This window comes from Delphinus delphis, chromosome 2 (genome assembly GCF_949987515.2).
Source record: "Delphinus delphis chromosome 2, mDelDel1.2, whole genome shotgun sequence".
NCBI classification, from domain to species: Eukaryota; Metazoa; Chordata; class Mammalia; order Artiodactyla; family Delphinidae; genus Delphinus; species Delphinus delphis.
Genome location: NC_082684.1, coordinates 28,898,396 through 28,911,405, shown reverse-complemented (window position 1 = coordinate 28,911,405; position 13,010 = coordinate 28,898,396). Strand labels below are relative to the sequence as shown.

General features: G+C 38.5%; 1 protein-coding gene across 1 annotated transcript in view; it reads left to right on the top strand.

Moving 5' to 3' along the window:
• BBOF1 (basal body orientation factor 1) overlaps positions 1-13,010 on the top strand; it is a 38,732-nt gene that overhangs the window by 21,205 nt on the left and 4,517 nt on the right. The window contains exons 5-11 of the mRNA XM_060004214.1: positions 302-382; positions 2,944-3,014; positions 3,928-4,072; positions 5,119-5,612; positions 7,956-8,057; positions 12,341-12,415; positions 12,583-12,697. Of these exons, the coding sequence (XP_059860197.1) occupies positions 302-382; positions 2,944-3,014; positions 3,928-4,072; positions 5,119-5,612; positions 7,956-8,057; positions 12,341-12,415; positions 12,583-12,697 (1,083 nt within the window). The remainder of the gene's footprint in view (positions 1-301; positions 383-2,943; positions 3,015-3,927; positions 4,073-5,118; positions 5,613-7,955; positions 8,058-12,340; positions 12,416-12,582; positions 12,698-13,010) is intronic.

Sequence of the window (13,010 nt, the reverse complement as noted above, 5' to 3'; positions counted from 1 at the left end):
TCCACATGTTTAAAATGAAGATATTTGGGGGGGGAAATGAATATGATAATAACTTATCTGAATGTTCTGAAAACTGTTATTCATGAAAAGCTTTTTAGAAACTCAATACTGATCTTGTAAATCTATAGACGATTATGAGAAGTATGGTACTCAGAGGGAGGGCATGGAGTTTTTCTGTGTGTTCAGGATTAAGAGGTAATGTATAACAGAAAATATTTCCTGACTGAGAATTTTCCAGGAATATGCCCCAATCCACCCCATTTCCTACTGACCATTCTGTTTTTCGTTATTTTAATTTTAGCTGAAGGAGAACTTAAGGAACATAGAGCAGAAACATCAGGAGACTCTTAGGAGATTGGAAGGCAGGTTTTTGGAAGAAAAGGTACAGCATATTTGCATTAATAAATAAATATATTGTGTACTAGAACGACGTAAGTATATTTATATGTATTCTGAGACATCAAGTTTTCATTTGGTATCTTATTAGAAGATTATCTTTTTCCCCCCTCTTAGTTAGAGATTCTTGAAATCCTCAAGAGAGATTGTCATCTGACCAAGGCTTCAGGACACATCCCCCACCCCAGCTTGTTGTCTCCTGGTGGAACTAAAGCTCCATGTACCACTTTTTATAGGGGAGATGGGATTAGAGAGGTTGCTCTGATACACGTGAGGGTCTTCCCTTAGTCAAGCCAACTAAGGATATTAGTAAAAGGGGCTCAGGACTTCCCTGGTGGCACAGTGGTGTAGAATCCGCCTGCCAGTGCAGGGGACACGGGTTCGAGCCCTGGTCCAGGAAGATCCCACATGCCATGGAGCAACTAAGCCTGTGCGCCACAACTACTGAGCCTGCGCTCTAAAGCCCGTGAGCCACAACTACTGAAGCCCGTGCGCCTAGAGCCCGTGCTCCGCAACAAGAGAAGCCACCACAGTAAGAAGCCCGCACACCGCAACAAAGAGTAGCCCCTGTGTGCGCAGCAACGAAGACCCAAAGCAGCCATAAATAAATAAATAAATTAAAAGGGGGCTCAAAAATGTTCCTTAGCACATCACAGACTTCCACATTTCTCTGTGCTTCTAAAGTTAATTCTCAGAGTCCCCCTGGTTTTTCTTTAATTCTTTTAATATTTTCTTTAATTTTTCATCCTTAGGAAAGGAATACATTTTTTCACAAATTGGTGGGAATGTAAGGAAGTGAGGGTGAGGCAAATAAGTACTCATATCAGGTTTATATAAAAGGATTTGCTTTCGAAAGTGGCTCTAGGTTTCCAGTTTGTGTATTGAATAACCTGGGAGTGGGGCAGGAGCAGTATCTAGACGCTTTGCCTCTCAGGCACTTCCTGGCACTGTTAGGAATGGAAGTGCTCAGGAATGGGCTGCTCTCAGCTGCCTCTTTCCTCACTCCACCCTACACTTGATCTCTCTCCTACTTGGTGTAACATTCCACAAACAAATGTTAGAAGTGCTTGGTCAGTTTACAGATTACTTGAATGACAGTGCTTATATAAATAGGATTTTTATGTCTGGAAGTAGGTGGCTGCTGGCCTTTCCCTCATAATTGCAAGATGGTTAATGCAGCTCTGAGAGTCATCTCTCTTAGGGCGGGAAGAAGGGAGGCTCCATCTGTATCTGTCCCTTTTATCTGGAAACCGTGAAACTTTCCCCAGAAGCTCCTAGCAGATTTCTTCTTACATCTCTCTGATTGTCCAGAACCATGTTATAATGGACGCCAGGGAAAAGGGGTGTTTTGTTTCTCCAGCCACTGGTGGAAGCTGGGAAGGAAAAAGGAGGATGGGAAGGAGTGTTGGGTTGTCCAGCCACAGCAGTGTCTGCCTTACCATGTGAGGTACAGACTTCATGGTTAGATACAAACTCCTATACTGGTTTGAGCCCCAGTGCTGCTGGTCCATGGCAGTGAGCTTTCTAGTAAGCCCTGTTCATTTATCTCATACCTCAGCATGTTCCACCTGATCATATAAAGGACTTCCCTCAGGTTATTAGTATTTTGTTGTGTTTTCCCATTTAATCCTTTCTGTTCCTTGAACCACCTGCATATTTTTGTACTTGCTATTCTCTCTTCCTGAAATGTTCTTATTGCAGTTCTGGCTTATTCGCATTCTTCAGAGCTCAAATGTCATCCCCTCAAAGAGATAATCCCTAAACCCAATCTAAAATTACCTCCCTCAGTTACTATTTCATTACCCCATTTATTTCATTTATAGCATTTATCACAGTCTATTAATTCTCTTATTTGTTTACTTGCTGGGAGGCTGTATAGCATCAAATTGCCTGCGTTTGAATCCCTGCTCTGCCATTTACTAGCTGTATGATTTTGGACAAGTCACTAACCTTTCTCTCAGTTTCTTCAATCCTTGTCTTTGGGGACAATAATAGTATCTAATTCATAGGTATCTAATTACATTGTTGTGAGAAGTAAATAATACATGTGTAGAACCATGCCTGGCACATAGTAAATGCTCAATGCATTTTAATTATTATTATTGTTTGGATCTCATCCTAGAATATAAGCTCCATGAGAACAGGAGCCTTATCTGTTATGTTCACCACAGCATCTCTAGTATCTAAAAAATCTGGTACACTATTAGTACTCAATAGGACTTTGTTAAATGAATGAATAAATGATTCTCATCACATTGTATTTAACAGAAATTTCTCCCAGCTCTGCTTTCCAGGTCTGATGTGGAATTTTTTTCTATTTATATGTCATTTTGCTTTTTTAATGGTGAAATTGGGAAGTACCCTAAAGTCCCTGTGTTCACACTATCCTCTTTGCTGGCTCCTCCATTGATACTTGGAGCACTTCACATCAGGTCATGTGGACAGGAGTATTTTATTTGACATTATAAAATAAATACTTAACATTTTCTGTGTAAAATTTGTTGTTAGAAATATAACTGTATTAAAACAGCCTATTTTCTTTTTTAGTACCGACTAGAAAAAGAGGCTGAGAAGAAGATAATAATGCTGGCAGACAGAGCCCACCATGAAGCTGTTGTGTAGGAGATCGCTGACTCTTTTTTCTTTCTAATAGCCTCTCTTACCTCTTTGCTAGTCTTTTTAGTTCTTATCATGTTTTCTACCCCCTTCTCTCTTGGTCTGCTTTCTTCAAATTTTCTGGTTTACTTTCCTTCGCTGTTTCTTTCTCTCTGTGTACCCACCCCTTTTCCATCCACCCTTTTTGTAGCAGCATAGTGTGGAGAAAAGAATCTGGGCTTCGAAGTTACACTTTGGTTCTCAACATGTATACTAACTGACTGTAAGAAGATTTCTTAACTTTTTTGAAATTAAATTTCTCCATCTAAAAATGGTGTTAATAATGGCAACTGTGCACAGTTTTCATGAGGTATATTAGTGAAAGTAACACTAAACTGCACTGTGTTAATAAACTAAGTCTCAATGGTTTATTTCTAATCTAATGTGGGTCTGACAGCTCTACTCCACGGGTGATTCAGGAACCTGGGCTGCTTCCATCTTGTTCTTCATGTCCAGTCACATGTACAAAGAGAGAGCATGGGAAACTCATACCTGCCCTTAATTGCCTTGGACTGGAAGTAACACGTCCCTTTTTACTTTCCTGTTGGTGAGAACTTAGTTCTCAAGATCCCCACCTAACTATTGAGTACCCACCATAAGCTAAATAAGTGCTGGTCATTATTATTTTTTTAAATTATTGATTTTAATTTTTTTTTTTGGTTGCCCCGTGCAGCTTGCGGGATCTTAGTTCCCTGAACAGGGATTGAACCCGGGTGGGCCACATCAGTGAAATTGCCGAGTCCTAACCACTGGACCACCAGGGAATTCCGGATGATCATTATTATTAATGTTAGGGGATTTAGCAGTCATTGTTCTAGTTTGGTAATATTTAAAACTTAGGTCTGTGTTTTGGGATCTTATATCTATCTATTTCAGGCAATTGAACAATGCTGGAAGAGCTGTTTTTAAAGAGAATATTTATCTCCAGAAAGCTCTCGCATACCACCTGAAGGAAGCTGATGCTCTACAAAAAAACTCTCAGAAGTTGCAAGAGACTCAGACTTCCCTTTTACAGCAAAAGGTTCATTTCGATTTTGTTTCCTTTTTTTGTAAAGATTGGGTTGGTGAATACTAAGGATTGAGTATAGTAGTGATACATAAGGACAATAGGACAATTTTTCTTCTGTCTGGATGGTGTATTTTTCTTATCTGAAAAGTTAATTACTGAATGACTTATAAGAAACTTTAGACTTGGCTTTATAAAGAATACATCCGAAACATAAATATAACCCCTGTCCTCTACTACCTTAGTATTCATTTTACTTTGCTTAGAGTTGGTCTCTGAATCACTTAGGAACTGTGACAACTGTGACAACAATGGTTTCCCCATGTAAGGTGTATTCTCTCCCTAAAGGAAGTCTGGAGGTAAGCAATCCAGAGCTGGAATGGTAGTGCTACAAATTCGGCAGACACTCGGGCTCCTCAACTTTGTTCTGCAACACATGGCTTATCTCCTCAGAGTCACCTCATGGCCCCCAGCAGCTGCTGGAGCTCTAACAACAGGGCGGAAGAAGGACAAGAAGGAAAACAGCATGCTCCTCCCTTTAGAGCTCTTCCCGGAAGTCCTATACAAATTTCTACTCGCAGCTCTTCCATCAGAGCTTAGTCATGTGGCTTTGCTGAACACAAGGGAAACTGGGAATTTTCAGCTGGGCTTACTACCTTTCTGAATAAAATTGGGGTTTTATTACGAAGGAAGAAATGGAAAATGGACACTAGGATAGGCAACTAGCAGACTGCCACAGTTTGCAGTATATAGTTGTTAAATTACTGTTTTACTGTACAGTCTTACTGATTTTGGAATATTTTTTGATAATGTAAAATATTGAACTTTTCATAATTTTAGAGGAAGGAGAGTTTCTTAATTAGTAAAATCTGTGGCCTTCCTTAGTCCAGACAGGGACTCTTGATGTTTCTTACTCTTTATGCACAGAATACCAAAATATCACCATTGCAACCTGGCCTCAAACTCAAATCTCATGAAGTAATGGATATTAGTGAGGAACTTTTAAGTTTTGAAATTAATTAAAAAAAAAATCTCTCACCTCTCTCATCTTTCTGTTTTAGGAAATCAATGATCTGTTGGTTAAGGAAAAGATAATGCAGCTTACCCAGCAGAAATTACAAATCCAAACTCTTCAGAAGAAGGTAGTAAGCTTGGAGACTACCCTGAGTTGTATGACCAAAGAGTTTGAGACTGAAGTTTTAAAACTGCAGCAGCAGGCAATGGTAAAGAACCAAGCGGGTCAGATTGAAATTTTCAAGCTGCAGCATCTTCTTCAGATGAAGGACAAGGAAATGAATCGAGTAAAGAAGCTGGCCAAGAACATACTAGATGAAAGAACAGAAGTGGAAAGATTCTTTTTAGATGCTCTACACCAAGTAAAGCAACAGATCCTATTTAGCAGAAAGCGTTATAAACAGGTAGCACAAGCTGCTTTCAATTTTAAAATGAGAGAGGCATGTGCAGGAAGAACAGAATATCCCAAAATCCGAACATTTGATGGCAGAGAGCACAGCACCAACAGTGTGAATCAGGATCTTATGGAGGCCGATAAATGGTACTAATAATGCTTTAATATTTTGCCTTTGTACTGCTCTTCTTGTGCCCTTTAGAGAAATAAAAACCCTGAAAAGTTCAGTTTGGTAATATCTAAGTATTGACTAGATTACTCAGTAAGTTACTTGAGGAGAGGAACTGTCTTACTCATCTTTGTAACCCCTATGCTTAGCATACTGTGTGGGGCTTAGTAGGTATTCTTAGTAGATGTCCCCCCTTTTTTGTGTGACAGAGACTTGTTAAAGGGATTATTCGTTCCATTTTGAATATCATTGTAATATTTTTTAACATGTTCCTTTATTTTGTTTCCTATAAATTTGTTATAAAGGTTTGATTAGATTCAGGTTAAACATTTTTGATAAACATGCTTTTCACAAATATTTTGTAATGTTCCCTTTACTATTCTGAGATGAAATTCATAGGTAATAATATCTAATCAAACCTATAATTTAAAAAATCAATATAACAATTCTTTGCAGCAACTCTTTGTTGTACGGAACTGTCCTATGGATTGGAGGACACCCAGTAGTGCCCCCTCCATCATTGTATTAACCAAAAGTCCCCACAAGGCTTTAAAATACACTAGAGATCTACTGCCACCACGATAAAAGTAGTAGAATGATTGAGACATTTGTAGACTATATACAATTGTTGTTTCCTGTTAGCATTTTAATCTGTTTGAATACTTTTCTCCCTATAAAACATGGATTAAATTATAGTGCATTTTAAAGATTATTCTGAAAAAATTGTTTTATATCTCAACACGATTAGATTCTTCAAAGGTCTTAAGAAACTTAAAACGACTCCCTACTACTATGACTTAACATCTTATTGAGAGGGCTTCCAAATGTGTTTTCTGTTTTACATTATTTTTTAGTAGGCTAATATGTAGGTTCTTTTAAATTGTATAGCTGTTGGGAAGGTTGGACATGGCCAATGACTCTTCTTCAAAAATGTCCATACTATAGTTTTTTTACCTTCTTGCCATATTCAGAAGTCTGTTAATAACACTATTACTATTATTCTATTATAATAGTTATTATAATGACTATTACCAAGAGATTCACTTTATTTATTTATTTATTTATTTATTTATTTTGCGGCACATGGGCCTCTTACTGCCGTGGCCTCTCCTGTTGCGGAGCATGGCTCCGGACGCGCAGGCTCAGCGGCCATGGCTCACGGGCATAGCCGCTCTGCGGCATGTGGGATCCTCCCATACCGGGGCACGAACCCGCGTCCGCTGCATCGGCAGGCGGACTCCCAACCACTGCGCCACCAGGGAAGCCCCACTTTATTTTTTTATTTAATAAGTCAAGCAAGTTGAGTCCCCACCATACAGAAGGCAGTTTCTTTTACATTTTTTAAATCTACTGTATATTAAGTGGTATATAACTTTTCAGAAGAAGGTGCATAAAATGATTCTCCACATTGTTGTTGCAGAAACTGGACACTTCCCTATTCTGCCTCATGAGCAACTTATCACTTTAATCCTAGTGTTCAATAGGATTTCTGCCAGGAAGGCAGAAACTGTAGTTAAAATATTACATTATCTGCCTAAGAGGCAGATTAGGGAAGGACAATTAAAGTATATGGTGATTATAAGGCAAAACCTAAACTTAAAACTAACCCCAACTGACATATATGAAAAATATTTCTTACATTTTACATCAATACTCTATCTACATGTCAGCCAACTTTTGTAAATAGCCAAGTAGACTACGAATCCTTTGGAGAAGTTATGGTATAGATAAATACCTTCCTGGAAGGCTCAGCTGCCTCTTAAGCAGATAATGATACATACAAAGACAAAGCGTACAAGAAAAAAACAGTTGTTATGAAATTATTTGGAGGTAAGAAATAGACTAGATAAGTTACATGTTCTTTTATATATTTACCTCTTATCACTCTATTTTCATAGCAAAATATCTAATACTAAAGACTTGCTAAAAAGGAATTTATCAATAATTTCACCAAACAACTGTCTTTTTTCTTGTACCTTTTGTCTTTGTGTTATCTGGATACATAATATTGCATTACAACTTTCTTTTTTGCTTATTTGCTTAATGTTTGAGCACAGATTTTGTTCATGTTGTTATAGTTTTTCTTATTTTCAGTTTAATGACTACATAACACTTCAAATTGGCGACCATGTTAATGTGCTTTTCAAATTTATGATTTTGTAATGGACATGGTTTGCCTTGTAGTCATTCCATTTGGAAACCTCATAATATTCAGTTATGATTTAGAAATTTTCTCATGTTTACATATTTTATATTTTTTAAAAAGAAGAGATGCTTACTTTGACCATTTATTTTTCATTTTTTTCTTTGAAATTCTTTAGGACAGATATTCAAGGAAATATGGACATTGGAGATTTGACCTGGGAGCAGAAAGAGAAAGTCTTGAGGTTGCTCTTTGCAAAAATGAATGGCTTTGTTCCTAGGTAACTCCCTATTTCAGTAGTGAAATACCAATTTGCTATCAAACCTAGAGGCCATATAGGAAAAGTGAACATATTCTTACTTAGAATTAAGGGAATGGGAAAGGACCAGAAAATATCAATATAAAAGGGTCATACTGCTTAGCTACTGCAACTCCCAGAGATAAAGAATGGGAGATGTGTAAGTGAGCACAAAAATGAAAGAGGTATTAGAGTTAAAGGGGAAAGAAAATCGATCAATCTTAGGTGTTTAAGGTAATGCTTCCTGAGAAGGTATAACATTGTTCAGCTGAATGAGTGGTAACTAAAGAGAAGCATAACAATTGTTAAGATTTATTGGTCTGCAAAGATAAGTAAATAATTTTAAAGCTGATTATTAATGAAGGGGATCTCTAATACCAAGAAAAAGACCTGGAAAGGAAAACAGAAATCCACAGGTACTCCAAATAATTATTTTTAATGATTAGTTTCACTCTCTTCATTATGTTTTATCAGTGACTATAACCCTGGTTATAGTCACTTTATAGTAACTATAAAGTGGCTAAAATAAATCAACCACTTACTGATTGCTTGTTAAATGCTTGGCACCATTGTATTGTGGGGATTCAAAAGAATCAAGGGACATTGCCTTTGATCTCAAAGAGCTTACTATTTGGTTGCCCAAACAAAACTAAGCATAACAAGGAAAAAAATTAGGTGGCACAATAAAGTAAAGATGGAATTCAGACAATGAGTCAGTGGGCTAGAGTAGTCAGGGAAGATTGAAAGAGGGTGACCCTGTGGGGTGCCTTGTAGGATAGTGGTAGAGCAGGGAGGGCACATCAGTCAAGGGGTAGACAGCCTAAGAAAAAGCCCAGAGTTAGGAATGGGTGTAGGGTATTTAGGCAACATTGAGGAGAAACTGCCTGTCTTGAGGAAATTTAGTGATGCTAGAGAGTAATTACTAATTAGAAATAAGGTTTAACCTATAGATTGAGTTATGATGAGCCTTAAAAACCATGCAGAAAATCCTGAACTTTTGTAGATTCTAGAGTACTGTAACATAGTTTTCTTCTCTGCCTTAAAGGAATACAAAGAGCAAGAAGCCAGACTCATACTCTCTCACTGGAAGGGTTCACAGGTCCTTGTTCTCAGAGCTGACCTTAACGTAACACAGTGACATGTATGACGGATTGGAGGACAGAAATAGAGTTGGGACCAACAGAAGCTGCTGCCCTGCTCTGGGCATGCAGCAGTGAGGGGTTTAGGCAAGAGTGAGGGCAGTCGGAATAAAGGGGAGAAACAGAGAAAGTAAGGAAGGAGAAACAGGACTTGGTGATAAAGGACAAAAGGAATAAAGACAAGGAGTAAATGTTTAAGACTTTTAGCTTAAGAAATGAAGGAATGGTGGTATGAAAGGCAAATGAAAAATCTGGAAAGCCAGCGTGAGGGAAATGTTTAAATTTTATTTAATCCATCCGTTAATTCATTTAACATATACATACTGAGTGCCAACTATTTACTGAAGATATAGTGTTGAGCAAACAAAGACATCATGCTTGATTTCAGGGAGTTTTTGTTCTACATGGAAGAAAAACATTGTTCAAATCATCACACAAATAAAAAATACAACTATGACATAGGTTCAAAGGAGTGGTATACAGTGGTAAGAGAGCCTAGATTAGGGGAATCTGACCTAATTGAGGAGATCAGGAAAGTCTCTGAGGAAGCAGAAGCTTGAGCTGATCTCTAAAGGTAAGTAGGAACAAAATGGGGTGGAAAAAACATTCTAGGCAGAAGAAATACAAGTAGTATTTTCAGTGCTGAACTGGAGATGTGGCAACATATTGGAGTTAAAACCACTTAAGGCATTTGCAAAGAGTGATTGGAGTACACATGAGAGTTTAGGAAGGGAGATTTGAGCATGTTTAGTGAAAATTGGTACTTGAGTTTAGGAAAGTGGATGAAGATACAGGAATAAAGGGGCTGAGACTAGAACCTTTAGGAATAACCACAATTAAAATAAACAGGAGAGGGCTTCCCTGGTGGCACAGTGGTTGAGAGTCCGCCTGCACGGGTTCGTGCCCCGATCCGGGAAGATCCCACATGCCGCAGAGCGGCTATGCCCGTGAGCCATGGCCGCTGAGCCTGCGCGTCTGGAGCCTGTGCTCCGCAACGGGAGAGGCCACAACAGTGAGAGGCCCACGTACCGCAAAAAAAAAAAAAAAAAAAAAAAAAGATAAAAAATAAACAGGAGAATAAAAAAAGAGTACAACCAAAAGAGAAGAGTTTAAAGAATTATAAGCTGAATGGAAGATGGAGGATCCTGAAATGGCTTTTGCATCTCTGGTAGACTTTCAAAGAGTTTAATTGAAGAGGTAGGGGTAGAATCCAGACTGTAGGCACTGAATGTCTGTCTCATTGTGAGTTGATATTTCTGTACCCCAGGAAATACAGCCAGAGTACCAGGCCTCAAGTTCCACACTGTGTTGTTTTCAACACTTGGATAAACAAAGGAATTTGGGTGAAATCTTTCACACCAAATCAGTGAACTTGAACTGGCCACAATGGGATGATGCCTAAGCCTGTTGGATGAAAAAAAGATAAGATAGGAATAGGATGATGAAATGAGAAAGCTCAAACCAGCGGGGGAGGAATTAGATGATAAAAGGTCTTCCAAGGCAAGTGGAGTAATTAGGAAGTTGGTAAGAGTTCACAGTTGGTTGTATATGATTGTGAATCCAACAATACAATAGTTTTCTTTGTGATTGAATTAACTCAAAGGAGTATAACCAATAAACTGCACTCTTTAGTGCATCAACAATCACTCTGGCTATATCTCAGGCACTAGAGGTATCTAAGGTACATTTTCTTCATGCATTATTTTTGGACTATTTAATATAGCCAGATTTTGAATGGGGTTATGCTGCTTTCATATGCACCTAATTGAGGACAAGTTTTAGGAGTGGGATATGTCTTTATCTGCTGGCAAATCAACCTACTATACTTTTTGTAACTCTGTTAATCTCACTTTCAAATTAGAATATTGAATGAATGATGTTGATTTCCTGGTTTTGTTTTTTTTTAGATTGAAAGCAGATTTATTCAGGGTGATACACACTCAATAGACAGAATGTGAGTCATCTCAAAGGGCAAGAGGGCCTATTTTTCTGTTCTTAAACTAGAATTTCCAAAGTATAAGAAAAAATTTTCATACTGGGTCTATCTAAATTGGTAACTTTCCTGTGTTTTGAGATTCTTTTTGTGGGAAGGGAATTTTTTGGCCTTGCTTTTGGTCAGTACTCTGGTTCAACCTTGCCCATCACCATTTATAGCTGTTTATTATTATTATTATTAATTTTTTGCCTGCATTGGGTCTTCGTTGCTGTGCGTGGGCTTTCTCTAGTTGTGGTGAGCAGAGGCTACTCTTCGTTGCAGTGTGCAGGCCTCTCATTGTGGTGGCTTCTCTTGTTGTGCAGCACAGGCTCTAGGCGCGTGGGCTTCAGTAGTTGTGGCACGTGGGCTCAGTAGCTGTGGCACACGGGCTTAGTTGCTCTGCGGCACGTGGGATCTTCCTGGACCAGGGCTCGAACCCGTGTCCCCTACGTTGGCAGGCTGATTCTTAACCACTGTGCCACCAGGGAAGCCCTTAATAGCTATTTTATGAGTATCATCATGATTATATTCATAAATATTTCCATTTCTTAAGTTCAACATGTCTCAACTTTAAGAGAATGTAAGTTTAAATTAACTTGCCTAATATTATACTGCCTCTATGTGTGTATGAAAGCTCATTTTTGAAAATAAGAAGCCCATCCAACTGAAGCATTTCCCTTTAGCAGTTTTATATTTATTTATTTTTTAAATTTCTATTTACTTATTTATTTTTGGCTGCGTTGGGTCTTTGTTGCTGCATGCTGGCTTTCTCTAGCTATGGTGAGCGGGGGCTACTCTTTGTTGTGGTGCACGGGCTTCTCCTTGCAGTGACTTCTCTTGTTGCAGAGCACGGGCTTCAGTAGTTGTGGCATGTGAGCTCAGTAGTTGTGGCACGCGGCTCTAGAGCGCAGGCTCAGTAGTTGTGGCCATGGGCTCCATTGCTCCGTGGCATGTGGGATCTTCCCAGACCAGGGATCGAACCCATGTCCCTTGCATTGGCAGGTGGATTCTTATCCACTCTGCCACCAGGGAAGTCCTATATTTATTTATTTATTATTATTATTTTTTTTTTCCTTTAGCAGTTTTAAAGTGTAGTTGAAATACAGGGCATGTGGAGACACTGCCTCATTGTTAACTTATACCCACTACAGGAAATACGGCCAGAGTTCTAAACCTCCAGTTCCAGACTATATTGGTCCTGATGATGAAACAACAAAGGAGTTTGGGTAAGCTCTCTTGACAAAGCAATGAACATGAGCCTGATCACAATGGTGGTTGTAGACATCTTATACATACTAGAATTGAGTGAGAATAACATAACAAGTATATTATTGTTCTGAACCAAGTTCCGTGTGTGTGGTTGTTGACAAGTCTTACTTTGTCATTATTGTAGGGATGAAAGTAAGCTTCAAGATCACACCTTCATCACCCAGCAAGTGCCAATCTTAGACTCTACTGGTGAACTGGTGATACCCAATATTCAGAAAGGATCACAAGAGTCTGATATAGTAAGGAGTCTGTAATCTAACCAAACAATATACATAATTGTTCCCCTTCCTCATGCAGCTTCCTCTAAGTCACAGTTCTTTTCTCTACTAGTTGGGAGCTCTCAGGGATCACTGAAATGAGTAATAACATTAGTGTGAGATTGTGGACATTTTAATAAACAATATCCACACTAAGGAAGACATATTTAATGCAAATGCTTATTTGTGCCTCTTTTAGTGTGGAAAACCTATAAATTGCCTTTTGAAATATATAGCCCAGTTAAAATATGTACTATCCTTTATGTAAGAATAAACATAGTGACCATGTAACTGT